At 31.4% G+C, this 23,906-nt stretch overlaps 1 protein-coding gene across 1 annotated transcript in view; it reads right to left on the bottom strand.

Annotated features, from left to right (window-relative positions):
* The window catches only part of LOC139523939 (uncharacterized protein F13E9.13, mitochondrial-like), a 31,192-nt gene that overhangs the window by 347 nt on the left and 6,939 nt on the right, over positions 1–23,906 (bottom strand). Inside the window, exons 3-5 of the mRNA XM_071318372.1 lie at positions 15,903–16,089; positions 14,805–14,955; positions 1,352–1,479 (exon numbers count right to left, since the gene is read on the bottom strand). Coding sequence (XP_071174473.1) covers positions 1,352–1,479; positions 14,805–14,955; positions 15,903–16,089 — 466 coding nt within the window. The remainder of the gene's footprint in view (positions 1–1,351; positions 1,480–14,804; positions 14,956–15,902; positions 16,090–23,906) is intronic.

Raw genomic sequence — 23,906 nt, 5'->3', positions numbered from 1 at the left:
TTATGGTTATGGATACAGATGAATAAGATATTAACATACACTTTGTTTTTATTGCAATTAATTTAGTATAAAGTCCAGACAGAAAATAAGTCATAAATGAATATTAAGTACCACAATCTACTCTTTGAAAATATTTTGACGACAAAAAACAATATTCCATAATGTGTATTCGACTGATTAAAAAATAAAATATACTATTAAAAATATATCTGAAGTGAATATCAAGTTAATATCAGACTATGGAGGCTTTAACTTTTATGGGTTTTTATTCTAATCTTTTCTCTAAAACATCTTTATAAATTTTAATACATTTTAATATTTGGCCAACAAGTTTTTGGTGGGGGTTGTGTTGCTTATTATTTAGTTTTCTATGTTGTGTCATGTGTTCTATTGTTTGTCTTCTTTCATTTTTAGCCAGGCATTGTCAGTTTATTTTCGATTTATGAGTTTGACTGTCCCTCTGGTATCTTTCATCCCTCTTTAGAAAAGGATATAAAAGAAAATGATTTCATACGCTTTGGATTCCTTTATTTTTCTGTATTCCCAATTTTGTTGCTTGAGGACATCTTGCAAATGTTCATGATTTTGCCAAAGTCTGCATATAGAAAAAAGTATAATATTAACAAAACTATCGAAATTTGAAAGAAAACTCAAAACTGAAAGTCCCTTATCAAATGGCAAAAATCAAAAGCACATCAAACGATTGGAAAACAACTGTGAAAGTCATATTCCTGATTTGGTACAGACATTTCCTTATGTAGAAAATGTGAATCATGGTTACCTTCTATCCACAGAAATTAGTAACCCCCAAATAATTATGAGTCTACAGTATATTTACTAGTGCAGCTGATACAGTTAATAGTTGCCCCCTGATTAAAACCAATGAACATTCTTTTTCAAAAGGGAAAGTTTAAAATAATGAGAAAAAAAAGAAAACCCAACAGACAAAATCAAGAATTGTATTGGGAATAATGAAATCTATAAAGGTATCTTTATGTGAACATTTTCTTCAAAGTTTTGTCTAGATTGAACTTAATGTGTAATGTATTTAAAAAGACAAACAAGTACAAAGTTGAACAGCAATGAGGACCCAAAATTCCAAAAAGGTGTGCCAAACACAGCTAAGGTAATCTGTGTCTTGGATTAGAAAAACCTTGTTTATATAAATGACCATTTAATTGATATTTATGTCAACACCAAAGTGCTGACTACTGGGCTCGTGATACCAAGGAGATGATCAAAATATGAAATGACCAATGCCATAATTAAGGTTATGGTAATTTATATAACATATGCAATGAATTTATAATATTGACAGTATTGTATAAACATGCATGTTAACTTGTCTAACCTATTAATTCTGATACATCTGCAGCCTGACCAGTCTGACTACCTGTTACTATGACTCCATCACTCAGGAAAAATTCTGCTGCTTTAGCTGTGTCAGCAATGTTGACATCTGATGTTATTGTATGGGCACTAAAATACAAAAATAAAATAATGAGATAGGTGATAGATAATATATTTATTTTGACTGCTTGGAACCAAAGTGAACATGTACATTTAATGGTGCTGTATACATATATATTGTATGTGCATGTATACTTATGTAAATATTACCAACTTTAAATTTCTAAAATAAGCATATACAAAAATATATATGTTTATTTGGCACCATGTCCAACTCTAGGTCAAAATCTCAATTTAGAATATATTGTAGATAGTTGCAATAATAATGTATGAGCGCACAACAAACAAACCAATAGATAGCAAGGTTAGCATATTAATATGTAGGGTTTGCCTCTCTTTTCAATAGCTTTTCCAATAAAGTTATATTTGAGATATTCAGGAAGAATATTTAACAACAAAAATAATCTGTGTAAGTGCCATACATGAGAATGATGTTGAAGGAAAGATGACTGACCTATGTAAAATTTGGAAAGCAAAAATTTGTAGCTGCTGAGGAACATGTGAAAGAAAAGTTTTATGCCATTCAACAGATGGAAGGATTATAAAATACCCTTCTTTTGATAATATCGCATAACCAACTGTTCTAAGTTCTATCTGGAACTATTATACTAATTTTAAAAGTATAATAGTCCCAGATTATATACAAATTTTAAAATAAAAATCTTCCTTCCTCAGACTTCTCTTTTGACAGGGTTTCTTTTTCAAAGTCCTCTTCCAACCTCAATTCAAAAGCATGTGGTATAGATACCAGAGTGAGAAGCAATGACAAGAATGGCAGACCTATGGGCTATGGCTTATTACAATGTTTATGATGGTTTATGTTGGAAACTGACTTCAAATACTCATTAACCACTGGTTTTCATAAAGCATAAAAACTTAAAATTGATGAATAAAATATCTTGATTTAATTTGTTTTTTTTGGTTTTTAACACCACTTTTAAGCACCGTATTTAGGCTATTTCGTGGCAGCCAGTTTTTATTGGTGGAGGTAGATGAAGTGCTTGGAAAAAAACACAGACCTTCAATAGGAAAACTGACCATCCTAGTCAATTAAAATCAGAGTCAAGTGCACCTGCATGAGTGGGGTTGGAACTGACAACTTCAGTGTTGACTGGCTAGTGATTACAGTAGTAACTACTTAAACCACTTGGCCACCGAGGCCCCTAAAATAACTTGATGATATCTAAATGATTTTTTAAGAATTTGGTGCTTAGATCTTTGAGAGAACCTGTTAAATCAATTCAACAAAATCTTCTTTGACATGGTGCTTTTAAGAGCTTGACTTAATTTCCAGATATTTACTTTTTTTGATTGAGTTAAGCCTGCCAATTGATATTCTATAGTATGTTTTTCTATGTTGTGATGTTATGCTATTGTTTCAGAAAAAGGGAGAAGTTTGGTACCAATCCTGCTGCAAATGTTTGCACCTGTCCTAAGTCAGGAATCTGATGTACAGTAGTTGTCGTTTGTTTATGTAATTTATACGTGTTTTTCGTTTCTCTTTTTTTTATATAAATTAGACCGTTGGTTTTCCCATTTGAATGGTTTTACACTAGTAATTTTGGGGCCTTTTATAGCTTGTTGTTCGGTGTGAGCCAAGGCTCCGTGTTGAAGGCCGTACATTGACCTATAATGGTTTACTTTTTTTAAATTGTTATTTGGATGGAGGGTTGTCTCATTGGCACTCATACCACATCTTCCTATATCTATTTGTCTTTTGTTGTAGAGCTTATGTTGACCTATAGATGTCATATAGATCTAATAGTTTTTTAAGTCGTGTCACATTGAGGAGCCTGTGTGGCCACATGGTCTAAGTAGTTCTACTACTGTAATCACTAGCCAGTCAAACATGGAGGTTGTGAGTTTCGAACCCCGTTCTTGCCAGGGCACTCAGCTACAATCTTGATGGACTGGGATGGTCAGTTTTCCTATCAAAGGTTGGTGGTTTTCTATTGGCACTCTGCCTTCCCCCACCCATAAACACTGAACAACACTAATAAAATTTGTAAGGGTTCCGCGGAACCCAGTGTCTCGCCTACTTTTGCTGTAAATTACAGGATCAACAAAAATGAGGGAAAAAATCAATAAAAATATTCCGCTTCATACCATGTTTGGATTGTAGGAAGCTTCTGTCCAAGTTTGGTTAAAAATCCTGGATAGTTTATGAATCTAATAAATGTTTTAAAAACTTTAACTGCAGACTGGATGTAATGTTAACTGGAAGAAAAACTAAGTCCATTTATAAGTAAAATACAGATACACAGGTACAAAATATTAACAAAATTTCCTTCTAGATACTAGCTTTTGATCATAAACAAGCTTCTGTCTTAGTTTGGTACAAATAAAAAATAATATAAGAAAGTTATCAAAATTTTTTTTTAACCACAGAGTGAATGTGTTGTTTCCTGGCAGAAAAAAGTCCATTTAAAGTAAAATATGGAAAAAAATGGATTTGCCATTTTTACAAAATTTACTTCTGGATACTATCTTATGATCATAAACAAGCTTCTGTCCAAGTTTGGTACAAACCAAGGATAGTTTAAGAAAGTTATTAAAATTTTAAAACTACTACCACAGAGTGATGTAATGTTTTCCCGCAGAAAAACTAAGGGCATTTATAGGTAAAATACGGAAAAAATACAAAATTTACTTCTGGATACTATCTTATGATCATAAATAAGCTTCTGTCCAAGTTTGGTAGAAATCCAGGATATTTTAAGAAAGTTATTTAAATTTTAAAAACTTTAACCACTGAGTGTATGTAATGTTTTCCCGCAGAAAAACTAAGTCCATTTATAAGTAAAATACGGAAAAAATGGAATTTTATTTTCACAAAATTTACTTCTGGGTACTATCTTATGATCATAAACAAGCTTCTGTCCACGTTTGGTAGAAATCCAGTATGGTTTAAGAAAGTTATTAAAATTTCAAAAACTTTAACCACAGAGTGAATATTTGTGGACGACGCCGACGACGACGACGGAATGTAGGATCGCTTAGTCTCGCTTTTTCGACTAAAGTCGAAGGCTCGACAAAAAGTCCAAAAGTGAAAGCTTGCAAAGTGGCATTAGAACATAAACAATCAATCAATCAATACTGTCACATTGAGTCATTAAAATATATCCAAAATCTATTTTTTTTATTCTAAATCAATAATATGTGCAGACCAGTCTAATTTTTTTTGTATGAAAGTAAAGAAGATTAAGAACTAGTTTTAAATTCATTTAATTTTTCTATTTGTTTTCAATAAAACATGAGAGACATCTACCAAATGAAGCTAGTCATCATTATCTGCAAAAATATCCCCTAATGGAATATGGCATTTTAATACACAAAAATGGTGAAGATTATTTGCAAATAAATGTCAAGCCTCATCCGATTAGCATATTGATTTGTAAGAGGATTAAAATTTTCCTAACAGATGTACATTAAAGATACCAAGTTACATTAAATGTGTTTCTAAAATATAATTACTTTATCATGTATCTTTATAATCCAACATCTCTTGGTGTAATCCCATTGGAAACAAAATCAATCTTTTATCATAACGGTACTGTTCAGCTTAAAGCATCTCATACTTAAAACAAGTTTTAGCCTTTTAGCAAATACTTTGCTGCTCATCTAATGAAAGCAGATAATAGGCTTCCATATCAAAAGAATCCTTTGACATGAGTAACATAGGAATGCATTTAGAGGATTCCCCATTAGTGCTTGAAATTTCCTTGTTTTCAAAAATGATATTCCATTTGAGGAAAATTCATTTTTGTTTCTGTTTTAATCTAGATGTTACTAGAATCTCTGTTCTATTTTTCATTTGTTTTGCAAGTACTGGCAACTGAAAATCTGTTAATTCCTTTGAAGACATTTACTAGAAACAGCAAAAAACAAGAGAAATGAGATGTTAGCCATCAGATGGCCCATTGTATTAGAAAGCTGTGATTAATATCACATAACTCATGTAAAATGGTCCAATTGGAATGATGGTAAAATATGGTCAACAACACATGATGGCAAATAATTCTACTTAAAGTATCATTCACAGGGGTCATTGTGGTACAATTATTTTTTTTTTAAATTCAGTCCCCTTACTCTCTGGTCAACTGCAAATGATGGTAAGCAACCCTATGCAGTATGCAAGTTTCATACAGTCACAGAATATCATTTACTAAGGTCATTTTGAAATAATAGCCCAAAATTTTGTCAAAATCCCATAACTATGGTACCCTAAAAATGGTACAATTAAAATAAAAGTAGAATATGGTCAACAACACATGCTAGTAAATAATCCTACCTAGAGAAACTAGAGGCTGTAACGAAAGAGCCTGTGTCAATCACCTTGGTCTATGGGAATATCGAACATTAAGCGCACTCTCCAACATTGTAAATAAGAATAGACTTTTTACAAAATTCTTTATTTTGTTGATCTTGTATTACTGATCTTTAGTCTGTTTAGTTCATTTGACATATTAATAAATCTTCCCGTGATGATCATTTTTTTGTTATTTAAAGTGTTTATTTTTCTATTAAAATTTAAATCATATGAGGCTTTACAGAAAAACATGTTTCTCTCTAAATATCATAGTTTTCATGATAATAGGCAAAAATGAAAAAAAACTATTTTGTCATTTATGGGCCATAACTCCTATCAGAATTTGTCTAATAGTTTTGACATATATGGACAATTTGTAGAGCTCATTATTCGCAACATATTTGTTCCTTTCAGATTTTTTATAGGTTCAAAAATAATTGACAAAACTTGCATTTTACCCTTATGTTCTATATTTCCCCATGTCAACCATGTTGGTTGGAAGGTGTGGTCATCTGACACATTCTTTGAACTAGACACCTTAATGATGATTGTGGCCAAGCTTGGTTAGATTTGTCCGAGTAGTTTCAGAGAAGAAGATTTTTGTAAAAGATAATAAAAATTTACCAAAAATTGTTAAAAATTGACTGTGAGGGCCATCATAACTTCTAAAGGGTCAATTGAACATTTTGGACATGTTGACTTATTTGTAGTCTAAATCTTACTTTGCTGAACAATTTTGCTGTTTACAGTTCATCTCTATCTATCATAATATTCAAGATAACCATAAACTGCAAAATTTCTTTAAAATTACCAATTCTGTGAAACCCATCAACAGATTGTCTGATGCGTCTGAAAATTTCATGACAGATGGATCTTGACCTGATGGACATTTCTATTGTGCCAAATTTCCTGCAAATGGTTTAGTTTGAGAGATATACTAGTAAACCAAAAAATGCATTTTACCCCCATATTCTATTTTTAGCCATATCCGCCATCTTGATTGATGGGCAGGGTCAAGTTTGGTTTCATTTTGCCCACATAGTTTCAGAGGAGAAGATTTTGTAAAAGTTAACGAACGATGATTAACAACTGACACCAAGTGATGAGAAAAGCTCACTTGGCCCTTTCTGGGCCAGGAGAAAGGGCCAGGTGAGCTAAAAAGTGAATACCAAATATCTGGTTTATATCCTAAATAGACAGAAATTTAAATCATATTTTTCAATGACAGTGAACATATTCTTAGAGGTATCATTAATACTTAAAAAAATAAACAAAATTGGTCATAATTCCTGTCCAAATGCAGAAAAAAATTATGAGAAATTCAATGGATTGGAACAACCTACCCATAATATGAGTATCTTTTTGCATAATAAATCAAGCTTCATGTAATCACAATAGAGTTTCATGCAAATTAATTGATGGTTATGTTATCATTTATAATTCATGAAGAAGATCATTTTTCAAGAGTCAGATTCCATTAAGGGTCTTCAATGGTGGCAATCATGTTGCTTGTAATTGAGGTTACCATTCCAACCTTACAAATTTGATTGATAAGATTGTTGGTGTTTTCCCAAACTCTTGGTTAAACTCTTGGTAGAAGAAGCCAGAGCATTTATTATAGAGATTAAAAGAACAGACTTTGGGACAGCTGAAGTCCGTCTCTGGGTGTGGGATTTTCTTGCTGTGTTGGAAGAAGTATTGGTGTAATTCAGCTGTTTTTACTCTTTGGTAGGGTTGTTGTCTCTTTGAGACATTTCGTATTTCTATTCTTTATTCATTTTTGAAATATCTTCATCAATTTAACTTATCCCCCTTTATCCATAGGCTAAAAAAGCAAATATTTTTGACGGTCACATAATGCCTGATGAGGTTTTACTGTAATACCATAAATTGCAGCTCAATATCCATTTATCTCAATTAATTAAGAACAGAACAAAACATCCCATAATTACCTTATCATCATCAATTTTTCAGAACATCACAAAGCAAAATTATACAAACAGCCCAGAGATACAGAAAAATACTATGATCACATAATCAATATTTATGCAAAAACTAATAAAACTAATTCCTTTCTTCATTTATATTCATACACAGAACTAAATACCATTGGGAACTTAACTTGTCAAAATTATTGACATTTCTTTGGACGATAATGTGCAGTTCTTAGTTCAACCATCAAATGGTGTCCCATCATCTGATAATCAATCATTATAAAAATATCTATATTCATTTGCTGTCAGTTTTTTCATATTCCCCGAACTAATACCGGAGTGTTTATATAACCTTCCGGGTGTAAAACCCCATCAGAGCCTGAGTACCATGATGTCATGCATTAAGCCGTACTCATCACCTGAATGACAGTAGAATCATGGGCAAATCCGTTATAAGCCGTCATATTTGATCAAACTTGTCTTTTCAGTAAATTATTTTCTCCCTTTTTTGTTGACTTTCCGTAATGAGAATGTTTTATCAATAATTTTGCCTTTAAGAGAAAATTGATAATATAAAAGGCTATCATAATGAAAATCAGTGACTGTAATCATTCTTTAAGAAGCTATAAATAATCTCGAGAATCGTTCAGATCTTAATTGAATTGGTGCCGATATTTGACCAGAAATTTCTCATCAATTTCTAAAATTCTTAATTAAACAGCAATGATTAAATCTTTTAAGGATTTTCTGGAATGTTTTTCAAATTTTCAGTACATTTTATGAAGCAGAAAGATGGCAGTCTATTTAAAGAAGTTCAAGCAGAATCTATCATATGAAAACATCATCTGTATCTAAGAAATGATAATCAATCAACCCTGATCTGTTTAGATACAAATATGGCATTTTGTATAATATAACAATGCATTGTCAGAAAACTTACCAAAGAACATTTTTCACAAGATTATCTTTTGATTCTAAGACAATCAAGTAATGAACTCAGAAGGACTACATACCATCAATTTAGGAATGCTCCATATTTTTTAAGCTTTTTGATGTAGCTCTTTTATTACAGTGGATTCATTTATTTTCATGGGTATTAATTTTCGTGGATTGCTGAGAAGTTTTATGTTAAAGGATATTTGATTTTATGGTTTTTCAAAAGTCTGCATACAAGACTAAAGAAAATTTGTACTTCTTTGAAAGTTTAATTGGTGGTGCAATTTTGTCCGCAACTTCTATGAAAATTAGTATTGCAAGAATATTATTGAATCTGCAGTAAACAAAACTTATCTTTAGAATGGCATATCATGTTTTTGTTTTTACCATTTTGATGTTTCCCCTGTTTGTTACTACTTTGTCCTTAATGATGCATCAACAAAATTTTGTATCTTGTTGCTTTTTAAATTTTCTCATGTGTGTATTTCATATGTTGGAAATTAAAAAAGATTTCTTTTTTTAATTGCTGTTTAGTTTTCTGGTGCATCCATTTATCAGCTCAGTAGTCAGTGCTTTGGTACTGAGATGATTAAACAAACTTTACTAAAATTGTCCGTTGATAAATTTTGAAATTATTATGAAACTAAGGTTTCAACTCCCTCAGGCAAAGTTGGCTTTAGATGAATTTGGCTATTTATTTTAGGTATTTTTAACATATAGCTCTTCAACGATTTTCGGTACTTATACATCTTCGGATTTCAAATGTTTTGGCTTTGAGCGTTCCTGATGAAGGTAAATCCAGAAAAGCGCTTTGGACGCAATAAATTATTAAACGTGTTGTTTTATATTTTTAAGTGTACAATGACAGTTAACTTGACTAAGTTATATGACACAACTTCAACTTTCTTTTCTTTTTTTCTTTTTTAAGCCCTATGGGAGTTGAATTATTATCTCCCCTAGGTAACTTTATTATGAATAGGTAAATAAATATATTTGTTTTAGGCCAAATAAATGATATAATTTTAAATAAGTAAATTCCCATCCACCCCTACAATCACTAAAAAAAAATTTAAATTAGAGGTTTGTTTTTTTTCATTCTTATTTTTCCAGTCATGCAATATCTTTACTTTTAAGGTAGCACGTACATCTTTCCCCATGCTAAAGTGGAAACATTTTTTGCTGACAAATTGTTTCCATTACAAACCAAAAACAATATATCTTAACATTAAGCAAAGATTTGTTGTATAAACATAATATTTTTTCACTCAGTGCTGAAAATGGAAAAGGATGTCTATTTACGAGTGTTTACTAGATATCCTAAGTCTTAACCTAATTTATGGAAACAGATTCAATTAAACTGTCAACTACAAACATACACAGATCAATGCTAAATATTGAATATGGGGTTTTCACTCAAAACCAATATACTGGTAGTAGCATTAGAATTGTCAATACTGTTTAATTAGATTTGCATGGCAATTCTAACAAAGTTTGTTTAACTTCTATTTATGAATACGAGAAATTTCAGATATCATATTCTGATGATGATCATTAAACAATGAAACTTAATTAAGAAAATTAAAACGAAAACTAAATCAATAACTATTGTTATTTGAAAACACCTTCTCTTAAAACTTTTAAAATGACAAAAATAAATTTGATTGCAAATTTAAAAGTGCAAAAAAACAGTTTCAACTTTGAAAACAGAAAGTCATTTTAGTCATAAGTTAATTACAAACAGACATAATTATGGCACTGTCCATGTTCTTTAATCAGAACCTTTGATCTTAACTTGTACACGATTCTAAACATTATTAGTCACACATATCTCTTCATTATAACTATCCAGGTGAAAATCAAATCCAATTTCCGTCAATTATCAGATTTCAACAAGAAATTGCTAGTTATTTATTTGTTCCTGGAATGCAATGTTTAGTAGATACAATCTTTAATTCAATCTATTATTGATTAAGCAATAATTGATAACAATTATTACAAAATAGGCATGTTTGATTCAAACTGTTGATAAAGCTCTGTTAATGTTGGAAAAGTGGAAAATTTGTAACCATTGAATTATCAATATTCTGTATTTTAAAGACCTTTAGAAGAGAAAGGATAACATTATGGCTGTTAAACGGATACAAACTAGATTATACATGTGTTAGACACAGTTTGTCCTGACCTAAAAAGAAATAAAACTGTTTATGAAGGAAAAAGTCTAGCCTTATGAAGAATAAGGCAAAATAAAGTAATTCCATAAAGAGTAATAGTTTGCATGTACATTCAAGCAGATATCCCCAGCAGAAAACTTCTCATCAAATTCTGTCTAGCAAGACTCTTATCTTTGGCGTCACAATCAGCTAAGAATCAAGATACATCTGAACAATAGCCACTGACTAAGGGAGAGAGCCTTATATTCTGTTTAAACTCATTGAAAAGATCCTTATGAACAAAAAAAATAGAATACGTGTAATAATGTTCAGTAAAAGTATTTCTTTACAAATATATCTTTTGAAAAACCTAAAGTTGACCTGTGCAAAATACAGATACAGGTGTAACCACAAAAACTTGACATTGACCAGAAAACCTTGTACATGATGTCATGAATGAATGAACCTTATTCGATAGGCATGTCCATCTTATAATATTTCATTACACCAAATACAGTTGACCTACTAGTTGTATCTAAGAAGCCAACAAAACATTGATCAAAGGTCAGAGGATTTATTTACAAACCTTGTCAGATAAAACATTTTAATCATTTGATAGATCAAATACAGTTGACCTATCTAAGAAACCTGCCTTATTATGAAAACTAAATATTGACCAAATAACCATGAAAATGAAGTCAAGGTCAGAGGAACTCTGTCAGATGGACATTTACACCTTACTATCATTCAATTCACCAAATACAGTTGACCTACTGCTTATATATATTTGAAAATTGGACTTCACCATGAAAACTTAACATTGATCAATGAACCATGAAACTGATATCAAGGTTTAAGTACCTGTCAGACAGACATATACCCTTAAAATCATTCCATAGATAGGGCAATAAAATACATGTATAGTTGAGCTATTGCTTATTGTATGTGAGATAAGGACCCATATCTTTGAATAATGGACAATGAAAGGATGTCAAGGTCAGATGAACCATACAAGACAGATACTTACACCTTACAATAATTGTATACACCAAATATAGTTGTCCTCCACTCATCATAAGTGATATGATCACTTGATAAAATAATAAAAAATTACAATTTTTTTTTTAAAGCAGTCCCTGAACCATGAGTTGGAGAATAATGAACCTTATCAACATAAGGCATCTGTAAACAAGGTATGAAGTATCTAGGTTTTCTTCCTTCTGAAATATACTGCTTTATACAAATATTGTAAATTCAGAAATTATTTTTAGGTTTTCATTAATGTAAATAATTTGACTTAGTGAAAATCGCAATAATAAGAACTATCATTCATATATTTGATACATACCGTATATCATTATATAGAATTTCCTGAAATAGCAATAATATTTCTCACAGTCTTGTCAAATCTTAAAAAAGAATGTGTCCCAAGTACACAGATGCCCCACTCGCACTATCATTTTCTATGTTCAGTGGACTGTAAAATTAGGGTAAAAACTCTAGTTTGGCATTAAAATTAGAAAGATCATATCATAGGGAACATGTGACCTAAGTTTCAGGTTGATTGGACTTCAACTTCATCAAATACTACCTTGACCAAAAACTTTAACCTGAAGTGGGATGAACAGACGGACGAACAGACGAACGAACGGACGGACAAATGAACGAAGGAACGGACGGTACGACGCACAGACCAGAAAACATAATGCCCCTCTACTATCTTAGGCAGGGCATAAAAATCGCAATAATAAATGCACTCAACAATTTCTGAATTTACAAATAACTAGCATGTCATTGATGGATGATTAGTGATTAGTATCTGTATGTCTTTTGTTCTCCCACTTTCAACCACATCAACTACATTTGACATCATAAATTTTGAAGATGAAATACATTTCGAATTTTGAAAAGTTCCATGTTAAGAATTATCTTAATGCCAGTATTAATAAGAGATATGAACAATCGTTTCTGTGTAATCTGTCACGTGGGAAATAAAACAGCATTTACTAATGTTTGATAAACTTATTCAGTTGTTTTGTTGTCAGAAACAACTTCATATGCTTGATGTAGGAGAACAGTAAATTCAATGTGAATCTCTAAGGTAAAGGAAACTTGCTTGAAATATTAAACAGTCTCCATAATGGCAGGAATCCATAACATAGTGATGTTCATATAGATCTCCAGAATGGCAGGAATCCATAAAATAGTGATGTTCTCATCAATAGAAGATAGCTATGATAACAAAAAGTGTCTGCCTTATTTGTAGACTGAAATGGCATAATATTTGCCATATATGTTTTCCTGTATTGACCATTCAGCTGTAATTTTGACAGTTTTATTTGTGTACTAGATCGAGTTCAATGCATACAATGTAGTAAGTTTGAAAATGTCCATTACATATACATTAATATTCATGTTGTACCACCAAACTGGTCATATAGTAGGAAAAGTGGATGTTTTTACACTAACATGTTTTGGCAATTAGAGAAAATAATAGAAGTTTATCAAATAAGCTTAGCTTGAATCAGCCAAAAATAAGTGTATTGAACTGATATTGCAGACAAAGGCTAATATAAAATTCATGATAAATAAAAACCTTGGGGAATACATGTACATTTATTAGGATTTAAATTTAGATAAAGGTCAATATGTACTTGGTACATGCTTTATCTAATACATAGAATGAAATTCAAAACAGTTTGGCTGTGGCCATTGATTGACACATTAAATTCATCCATTGACTGAGACAATTTAGGTGAACGTTTGTATGTAACGACCACTGTTCACTATGAACTTTTTAAAGACACCTAAACTATGGGGTCACCAAAGGTCCTCAACACCTTTATAAAGTAATTCGAAAAATTAATCAGGAATGACACGATGTTTTGATTTATATCAATTGTATAAATCAAAACATAAAGGTTATTCCTGATTAATTTTTCGAATTGTTTTATAATTAAAGGCGTTAAGAAACCTTTGGTGACCCCACAGTTTAAATGTCTATCGTAGGTACGTCTTGAACAGTGGTCGTTACAGATACACGTTCACGTAAATTGTCCCAGTCAATGGATGAATTCAATGTGTCAATCAATGGCCACAGCCACACTGTTTTGAATTTCATTCTATCATACATATGATATGCGTAAGAATATATATCATGACAAAAGCAGTACATTTGCATATTCAATGATTGTTCCAGTCAAGGTATATCTTATACTAACATTACATGATGATTGATCATAATTAACACATTTAAATTTTGTGAACTGTGGATCTTTACAATTGCACAACTATTCTCTATAGTATTTTTAAATAAGCTTAACTTTAATTGAATTCAATATTTTCAAAAAAATTATGAGATGATAAATTTGTTAGATACATTTGAAATAAATGGGGAGCGTGTCCATGGGACACAGATGATGCCCCCCTCCCCTCGATTGAATATAATGTAATAAATTGAATGGATACAAAAAATTCAGCAATTTTTCCATTTGAAAAGGGGCATAACTCTAGAACAGTTAAAAAAAATGTCACTAAAATTCAAATTTGATTTGTGTTAATTGTGTATAAGGTTTCATAACATTTAGTTAAACAAACTTAAATAAGAGAACAGAAACTAAAATTCAAACAAGATCTTTGTTTTGTGGAAAAAAGCATACCCATAAGTTTCATTACATTTGGATGAGGCAAACTAAAGATAGAGAACGAAAACCAACTTTGAGACGTACAGACATAAGTCATACTGATGTACAGATGGACAGACAAGGGTAAAATTTAATGCCCCCTCCATTACGGCAGGGGCATACAAAGTTTTTATAGAGTGAGAAAAACTGAAAACTAAAGACTATTGTTTTTACAACATATAGAAATGCCATTTAGGCATGTTAGGATAAAGAACTAAGACAGAATCTGTATCTGTTTTTGCTCATTTTAGAGAATATTGAGTCAAACATGAATACATACAAAATCTTACTCAAAACTTGCATTCATGGACAGATTAATTACCTGTGCTTCTTTTTTATGTCAGTAAATACAAGGATATCTTCAGCACCAATTTGTTTCCTATATCTTAACAGGTCACCAGCACATGCATTCATTATACCCTCATCTGCTACGTGGGAAAACACAAATCCTTCTGCTCTAATGAAATCTAGACCTAAAACATATTAATTTCTGAAATATATAAATGTTACCTATTGTGACATTGGACTCAGTTTTTTTTAACTGAGTTTTACCGTGTGTATGTTTATTCTGGCACGAGGTATAGGGGAGGGTTGAGATCTCATAAAACATGTTAAACCTAGCCACATCCTTGCACAAGTCCCAACTCAGGAGCCTCTGGCATTGGTAAGACTTGTATGAATTTTAGTTTTAGTTCATTTATATGTTTTGTATTTTAGTGTGACATCCATTTTTACTGAGCTAGTACTCAGTTTAAGGGCTAGCTGAAGCACGCCTCCCGGTGCTGGATTTTCTTGGTTGTGTTGAAGACCTATTGGTGGCCTAGGACTGTTATCTGCTCTTTGACAGTGTTTTTGTGTCTTTCACACATTCCCATTTCCATTCTTGCCTTAAATCATCAAAAATAGATTTTCTATTATCTACCTCAACTTTTAGTGATATGCCATTTTGTGTTCCCAAATTAGTCTAAAATTCATATTTTTGATGATAAGCTTTTGTTTGAAATAAAAAAAAAATATGTTTATTTTGCATATGTGAACCTATAAACAATTCTGTAATACAACATCTTAAAGAACCTGTTATTTTACAATATGGCACATTAAGTTTAGTTAGATTCGGACAGATTAAGTATTTACACGTGGCTGAGTTTTTCTATGCCTACTGTATTCCTATTTTGCCATTCCTTGTGAGGCCCTATGAAACACTGAGTCCAAGGTAAGCTTGTGTTAGCCAAGAAGATCTTAAAGAAAGTATTGCACATAATTTCAAAAATTGCTTTGTGTGAAGCATGTGATAAGATAACCATAGACAGTTGTTCCCACAATTTTTTAGGCTTAATGACCCCTGAACCAGTAATACCAAAGGGTCATGTTTTGGAGCCAAACAGAAAACATACATGTACAGTCATGAAACATACCACACCTGCAGCCTTGGCAACAGCTAAAGCTTGTTTATTAGCACCAGCTAATATCTGGACACCAACAGGACCAGCGGTGAAGAGTTTCTTTATCTGATGGCATATAACAGCCATACTGGCAGTTATTTCTGGTCCAACTTTATCTGTATGCGCGTATGGTATGTCATGCATGTTCTCTATGACCAGACCATCCTGGGAATAAATAAATAATTACTTAATTAGTTTATCAGGCCTCAATCAGTGAAATATATCACTATTCACAACATAACAATAAACCTTAGGCAAAAATTAGACCCAAAATTAATTTGAATGAAAAGGGAAGTAACTATTATTCAAAATTTGTCAATTTATCAAGTAAAGTTTCTACCTTATTATCATAATGAATAAACAAGTTAATTTCTTACATAAAATAACAAGAATGTGTCCATAGTACACGGATGCCCCACTCGCACTATCATTTTCTATGTTCAGTGGACTGTGAAATTGGGTAAAAACTTTAATTTGGAATAAAAATTAGAAATATCATATCATAGGGAACATGTGTACTAAGTTTCAAGTTGATGTAACTTTAACTTCATCAAAAACTGCCTTGACCAAAAACTTTAACCTGAATTTCGCACTATCATTTTCTATGTTCAGTGGACTGTGAAATTGGGTAAAAACTTTAATTTGGAATAAAAATTAGAAATATCATATCGTTGGGAACATGTGTACTAAGTTTCAATTTGATGTAACTTTAACTTCATCAAAAACTGCCTTGACCAAAAACTTTAACCTGAATTTCGCACTATCATTTTCTATGTTCAGTTGACCATGAAATTAGGGTCAAAACTATAATTTGGCATTAAAATTAGAAAGATCATATCATGGGGAACATGTGTACTAAGTTTGAAGTTGATTGGACTTCAACTTCATCAAAAACTACCTTGACCAAAAACTTTAACCTGAAGTGAACGGACGCACAGACGGACGGACGAACGAACGAACGCATGCACAGACCAGAAAACATAATGCCCCTCTACTAACGTAGGTGGGGCATAAAAATATATTTATATGATATTAACCATGCTAAATCATAACTTTTGAATGAGAAATATCAATTATAAAAGGCAAAAGTTTGTCATTAAATTTGTATGCTAAGGGAAGCAACTCTAATAGAAATATGGCCAGCCACTTCAGTACTCTTCAAATATGTTGTCGAATGATACTGATTATGATAGTTTAAAAAAAATATTTCCTGGCTGTCAAATGTACAAGTGTATTTCAAATGACTATTTCCTGTGTAACAATTAATGCTGAAGTGTGCCAAAAACAAGTGTATATTTATTGAAACATATAATTCAAATAATTTAAGAGAATAAACAACATCCTAATTATAAAGTCGGTCAATAGTCACAAAACATAGAAAATACATTAAGTTCATCTAAAACCACATAAGCAATAATAATAAAAATTAAATAAATACTTTAAATTAGCATCATCACAGCAATATGCTCTTTACTTATTATTCTGACATATTTTTGCCAGCTGAGTGTACACAGTAGAAACTATCAGTAGCTTGCAACACTCAATGTTATTATAGTTACTTACTAAACTTCATAAAATTCAAGATACCCCGTACATCAGCTATCTTTATTAATTTAAAAATAAATATACCAATTCTTCGAAAGCAGTAATGTTTATACACTTCTGAAGAAGTAAATGATTGCTCTTCAACATTACCTGAGTATATCACCAGTTTGGGGTGGAATTTGTGGGATTAGGTGAACTTTTTTATATTGTGCTTTTTAGAACTATTGTTCGTCTCTTTCTATTGATGAAAGTGTTGTCTGTGATTCTTTGACTTGTGAGTTTTATTGATCCCTTGGAATCTCCTTACTTATAAATGAAAGGGTAACAGAACACCAAATATCATTTATCTATTATTTGTTTAAGTATTAAAAACATCTCATCAGAAAACACAACATTTGAGTACTTACAGTAAAACTCCAAATATAAATGAAACAAAACTTTGACAAAAGAATCTCATACTCTGCATGTATATATATAAAAAAGAAGATGTGATTACAAAATAATTGCCAATGAGACCAAAATGACATAGAAATAAACAGGTGCCTATTCAAGAGCATACCTATTTAAAGTCACTAAATAATGGCTATGATTGTATGGAGCAAAGTTTAATATTCTTCTGAAATGAAATGCATATTAATGTATGAAATAGCAACTATGAATGATCTTTAATTTGTAAAATAACTTATGCATAAACACAGGACTAATTCTCAAATTAGAAATCTTTGTTGCTGCCAGAGCTTTTAAGTGTGCCATCAAAAAGGTATTAACTATGTCTCATCTATGTTACAATCTCAGAGGGGTTTGTATTACTTAACTAGCTTGATGTCACACAACATGTAGTAAAGTTAAGCAACATGATGATGGTGGAATATTACAGATACAGGATCATGACATACCAGTCATGTTGAGATTTGATTGCTACACCACATTTTTTTATATGAGATCTTTTTATGTACCAATCTCATCTCTATTTGGCCCTTTTGAGCAATATTGCCTTTTTCATAAAGACTTTAGTTACAACAGTTAGGAAATTCTTTCTAAACACATTCCTTCATGGTTAGATTTGAACTGATTTCATATGGTCGTGAAATTATATCAAAATCTAATTTCCAACTTGTTTCCATATAAACTTTAACCTCCAGTGGCGGTCATTTTGAATATCATGTTATAACCAAAGGTACCGTTAACAACTCTCATTCAAGGCCACTGAAATACACACATCATTAGGTGTGATTCAAATTGCTTCACTTGTCCTTTATTAGTCTTTAAAATATATCTGTCAAGTTTGGTTAAATAAAGTGGCTCTTTATAAGCTGTTGATTGAATTTTTCCAATCGGACCACACACACTTTTCAGTCACATTTGGACTGAACATTCAGACAAAAGTAACAACACTTATAATGTGCCTTCTAAAGATCATAGATCCTAAGTGGCCCAGTGGTCTAAGAAGTAACTACTGTAATCACTAGCCAGTCAACACTGAGGTTGTGAGTTCAAAACCCAATCGTGTGAGTGCATTCGACTCCAATCTTTATTGACTAGAATTGTCAGTTTACCTATTGAAAGTCTGTGGTTTTCTCCGGGCATTCCAGCTTCTTCCACAAATAAAAACTGGTGGCCACTAAACAGCCCAAAAGCAGTGCTTAAAAGTGGCGCTAAAACACCAAGCATCAAATCAAATCTAAAGATCATTACTGCATGGTTTTATGTCTTTCAACTCAATCCATATGTTCTAGAAAAATAATAAAATAATAAACAAATTTCCCATAAGGTTTTAATGTAAATTTTAACCTTTCAATTGCAATTTCCAAGTAATGGACCTTAACAGAAACATATTTATTTAGTTTGATTCTAATTTCTACAAACTTTAGACCATGTTTAAATGAAAGGATTCTTTGCAAATTGTGTAAAAAGTGAGTTGTTCCCCTTTGACTGTAAATTTACTTGCTCTTCTCAATAATCGTAAGAAAGTTTAAACAAGATGGCAATGACATAAAAAAACAAGATGTCTCATATCATTCTACCTGGAGACTGTTTAAATACTATCTTTCTCAGTGAAATTAAACTTGAATCATTGACTTATATTGCACAAAAACTTTCTAGATACATTTACTGCAATAATATGGTCCTATTCATTTCAAAAGTGTTTTTTTTAAATTCATTAAAATTGTTATCAACAATCAGAACAAATAATCTGTGGTAATATTGTGTTATCTTGGTAATCTTAAAAGATTATTTCAATTGAGATCAAGATTTCTGTGCTGTAGGAGTTGAGGATTTTGGGGTCTGAATAGACTAAGGATTATCTGTAAAAAAAATTGTTTTGTATGTGACGACAGTGAGTAGATACAATCATTCTATGGTATTCTGTGATGAAATAATGCCATCTCTATGAAAAAATAAATCTTTCATCTTATCACCAAGTGGTTCTTCTTCACAGTTTTGAAGGATTGTCCAAAAATTGAAACGGACTACAGGAAATAAAGCTAGTGAGAGAGAGAGACATCTTGTTGCAAGGTATTTAAATATAACACTTTTCTTGATATAAAAAACAGCTCATCCATTTAAAAATACAGAAAAAAACTTATCCTTAAAAGATAATCATTCTACTAAAGATAGTTGAAGCATTAATTTTCTTGATATAATAAAACAGCTCATCCATTTAAAAATACAGAAAAAAACTTATCCTTAAAAGATAATCATTCGACTAAAGATAGTTGAAGCGTTCATTTCCAAGAAATTCTTTTTAAGTTATTTAATATCTTTAAAGGTAAGTACATTATTATATGTTAACTTTAGTTTTCTGACAAACTGAATAATCACTTAACCTATACTGGATGCAGTGTACCTGGTAAAACATCCCAAAACAATCTGAGACCTGTATATAAATTATATATCCCTTAACAATGCAAAATGCATCTTCCATTAGATTTGTTAAATAATTTTAAGATGGCAGATTTCCAGATTAGAAACATAACAAGAGGCTCTCAAGAGCCTGAATCGCTCACCTTAAATTTTTTGCTTAAATCTTCCATGAATGATTATTTTGGGTTTTCAATTTATATAAATGGTTCTTCGATTCTGTCATATCTTCTTCAAAAGCAAAAACAAGAGTGGACACACTGAAATGTCTCGTTTGTCTCGTGTTCATTATATAATTTATGATGAAAGTATAAAAAAAACATTGTATACCCCAAGCATTACATTATTGCTGTTTACAGTTTATCTACATCTATAATAATATTCAAGATAATAACCAAAAACAGCAAAATTTCCTTAAAATTACCAATTCAGGGGCGGCAACCCAACAACGGGTTGTCCGATTCATCTGAAAATTTCAGGGCAGATAGATCTTGACCTGATAAACAATTTTACCCCATGTCAGATTTGCTCTAAATGCTTTGGTTTTTGAGTTATAAGCTAAAAACTGCATTTTACCCCTATGTTCTATTTTTAGCCATGGCGGCCATGTTTTTTTGATGAAATGGGAATTAAAACACAAACTTTATTCTAGATACCCTAGGAATCAATCAGATGAAGGTTGGTTTGATTTGGTTCAGTAGTTTCAGAGGAGAAGATCTTTGCAATAGTTTACGATGACAACGACGCTGGACGGACGACGACGGACGCCAAGTAATGGCAAAAGCTCACATTTCCTATTGGAAAGGTGAGCTAAAAATAGCTTTTTTCAGACTGAAACCTTTTCTTTTGCTAAAATTGCTAATTAGATTAATAATGAGAAAAAAAACACCTGTAAAAAAATTTCATATAAAAAAATACAAAATAGCATGTCAGCAACAGCTTTCTGGGAATACATGATAGGTGGGAAGACCAAATATGGAGCCAAACACTGTTAAATTTAATGAGTGACTGACTTCATTTATTTTCATTCAGGAAAACTGTAGGAGTATTTGCACTTATCAAAACAAAAACATGTACAAAGTCATATTTTGTTTTAACCTAATTACATTAATATAATTTTCAGATTTTGATGAAAACAAAAATTTACACATCTCATATGATGTTTTATGAATCAATAAAATCTAATTTCAGTGAGAACTTATTTCTCAAAATTTTGTCTTTATGTATAGATATCCAATTAAGTTTTTCAATTCAGTCTTTCTTATTTTCATACATATATGATATGCATATAATTTAATATATGCCTGCTTCTATATAAAGAGGACAAATGAAGGAAGATCCCAATGTTCCAATACTTTAAACTATGGCAAGAGCAAGCTTCTTTATAAATATATTATCAATTTAAATTTCCAGTCTGATTGAAATAGCAATCATGTGTCCAAGCATAATGCTAACATATATTATATCTGTCAACACTCTATGGAATTCTTAATAGAATCTTTTGTAATTAGATTTCATCAGTGTTGACAGGCTATTGATGCAGTATTTTAACTACTTAGATTACTTGGTCACCAAGGACCCAAAATGTTATGTAAATAAAAGGGACTTGTGGGTATATGTTCTTGAGAGAGAACCTCAAAGCATAAAAAATTTGTAAGGGTTCCACGTAACCCAGTGTCTTGCCTACTTTTGCTGTTAATCACAGGCTCAACAAAAATGTGGAAAAAAATTTAAAAAAAATATTCCTCTCTTTACTATCTTTTGAATGTAAGAAGCTTCTGTCCAAGTTTAGAAGAAATTCAGGATAGTTTATAAATCTAATAAATATTTTAAAAACTTTAACTGCAGAATGTATGTAATGTTAACTTGAAGAAAAACTAAGTCCATTTATAAGTAAAATAAGGATAAACAGGTACAAAATTTTAATAAAATTTCCTTTTATATACTAGCTTTTGATCATTAACAAGCTTCTGTCCAAGTTTGGTACAAATCCAGGATAGTTTAAGAAAGCTATTAAAATTTTAAAAACTTTAACCACAGATGGAATTTAATGTTTCCTGGCAGAAAAACTAAGTCCATTAATAAGTAAAATATGGAAAAACAGGATTTTTTTTTTACAACATTCACTTCTGGATACTATCTAATGATCATAAACAAGCTTCTGTGCAAGTTTGATAGAAATCCAGGTTAGTTTAAGAAAGTTATTACAATTTCAAAAACTTTAACCACAGAGTGAATATTTGTAGACGCCACTGACAACAAATGTAGGACTGCCATGTCTCGCTTTTTCAGCAAAAGTTGAAGGCTCGACAAAAAGGCATATTAAAATTAGTCAAAATACAGTATTAAACAACAGAGAAGGGTTTATACATTATGTAAAGCTCCAAATGGATCTGACGCTGGAATTTTATTAATTATTTGCATTCAAACATATTCCCTAAATGATGTTCCTTTGATTTTTATTTTATCTTGTGCATGTTGGAATTTTGTCTGATGAATTTCAAAATTAACTAATCCCTTCTTTTCTGTTATTTTAAAATCATAATCGTGTTTTAATTGGTAATTTACCCAAGAACATGTTATATCTGTAACACTTCAAGAAGTTGAGGTCTTTCATAGCTGTCTTTGCAGAATATGTAAGGCCCTCAGTTTTGCTCATTGTTGAAGGTTATATGGTAACCTTTGTTGTCACATTGGAAAACATACCACATTTTCCTTTTTATTTATATACTGAGCCAAAAAAGTTTAGCAACACTTTTTATTTAAATAGTTTTTTGGTTGTTTTTGCAAAAAAAATATTTAAACATCATCAATATAATCCTAAGGTTTACCTGTAATTTTAGACAGTCATACTTTTTCCCAGGTGATTGATTTCGCGCCATTCCAGCTTTGTATTAAAATTTCTTTTTTCACTAATGTTCAGACACAAACCATTGGTAAGAAAAACATGTAAGCGTTTGAGAAAATTGCATTGGGCGTCAACCAGGCATCCCCAAAATGACAGTCGGAAAGGTCTTGGAATGGTTGACGGCCCAAAGAGTGTTGCTGACGTTGTGGCTCGATTTAATGTGCATAACTCAACAGTTTAGAGACTAACAAACAGATATCGACAAATTGCAACTGCACAGGATAGGTCGATATCTGGTAGACCACAAAAAAACTATCGCCAAGGGAGGAGAGCTGCCTTCGCTTTACATTAACGTGTGACAATTTTAGTTTGGCCACAAGAGTAGTGCATTGAATAAGGGCAGCTGCTGTTGTGCCTGCCAATCTTTCATTGATGCACTTAGGGCATGGCCGAAAAATTGATTTTGAATAACGCTATTCTCTTTTCTGCATTTTGACCCTCCTGCGCTCCATACAAAGAAATTCCTAATGAATATGAGTGATAAACATTCATGTTGCTTCTGGCATGTTATAATTCCATTTTCTTATTATCAGAATTATATGTTTTTATGATTTTGTAATAAAATAAAATTTCATATTTTTGTTGCTAAATTTTTTTGGCTCAGTATATATAGAAGTCAACATATAGTCTTTAAAAAAAAAGAATCTATACAATCCCTTCTTTTCTG

The sequence above is a fragment of the Mytilus edulis genome, chromosome 5 (assembly GCF_963676685.1).
Source record: "Mytilus edulis chromosome 5, xbMytEdul2.2, whole genome shotgun sequence".
Classification (NCBI taxonomy): Eukaryota; Metazoa; Mollusca; class Bivalvia; order Mytilida; family Mytilidae; genus Mytilus; species Mytilus edulis.
Note: the sequence above shows the minus strand (reverse complement) of the source record. Positions and strands in the feature narration are given on the sequence as shown.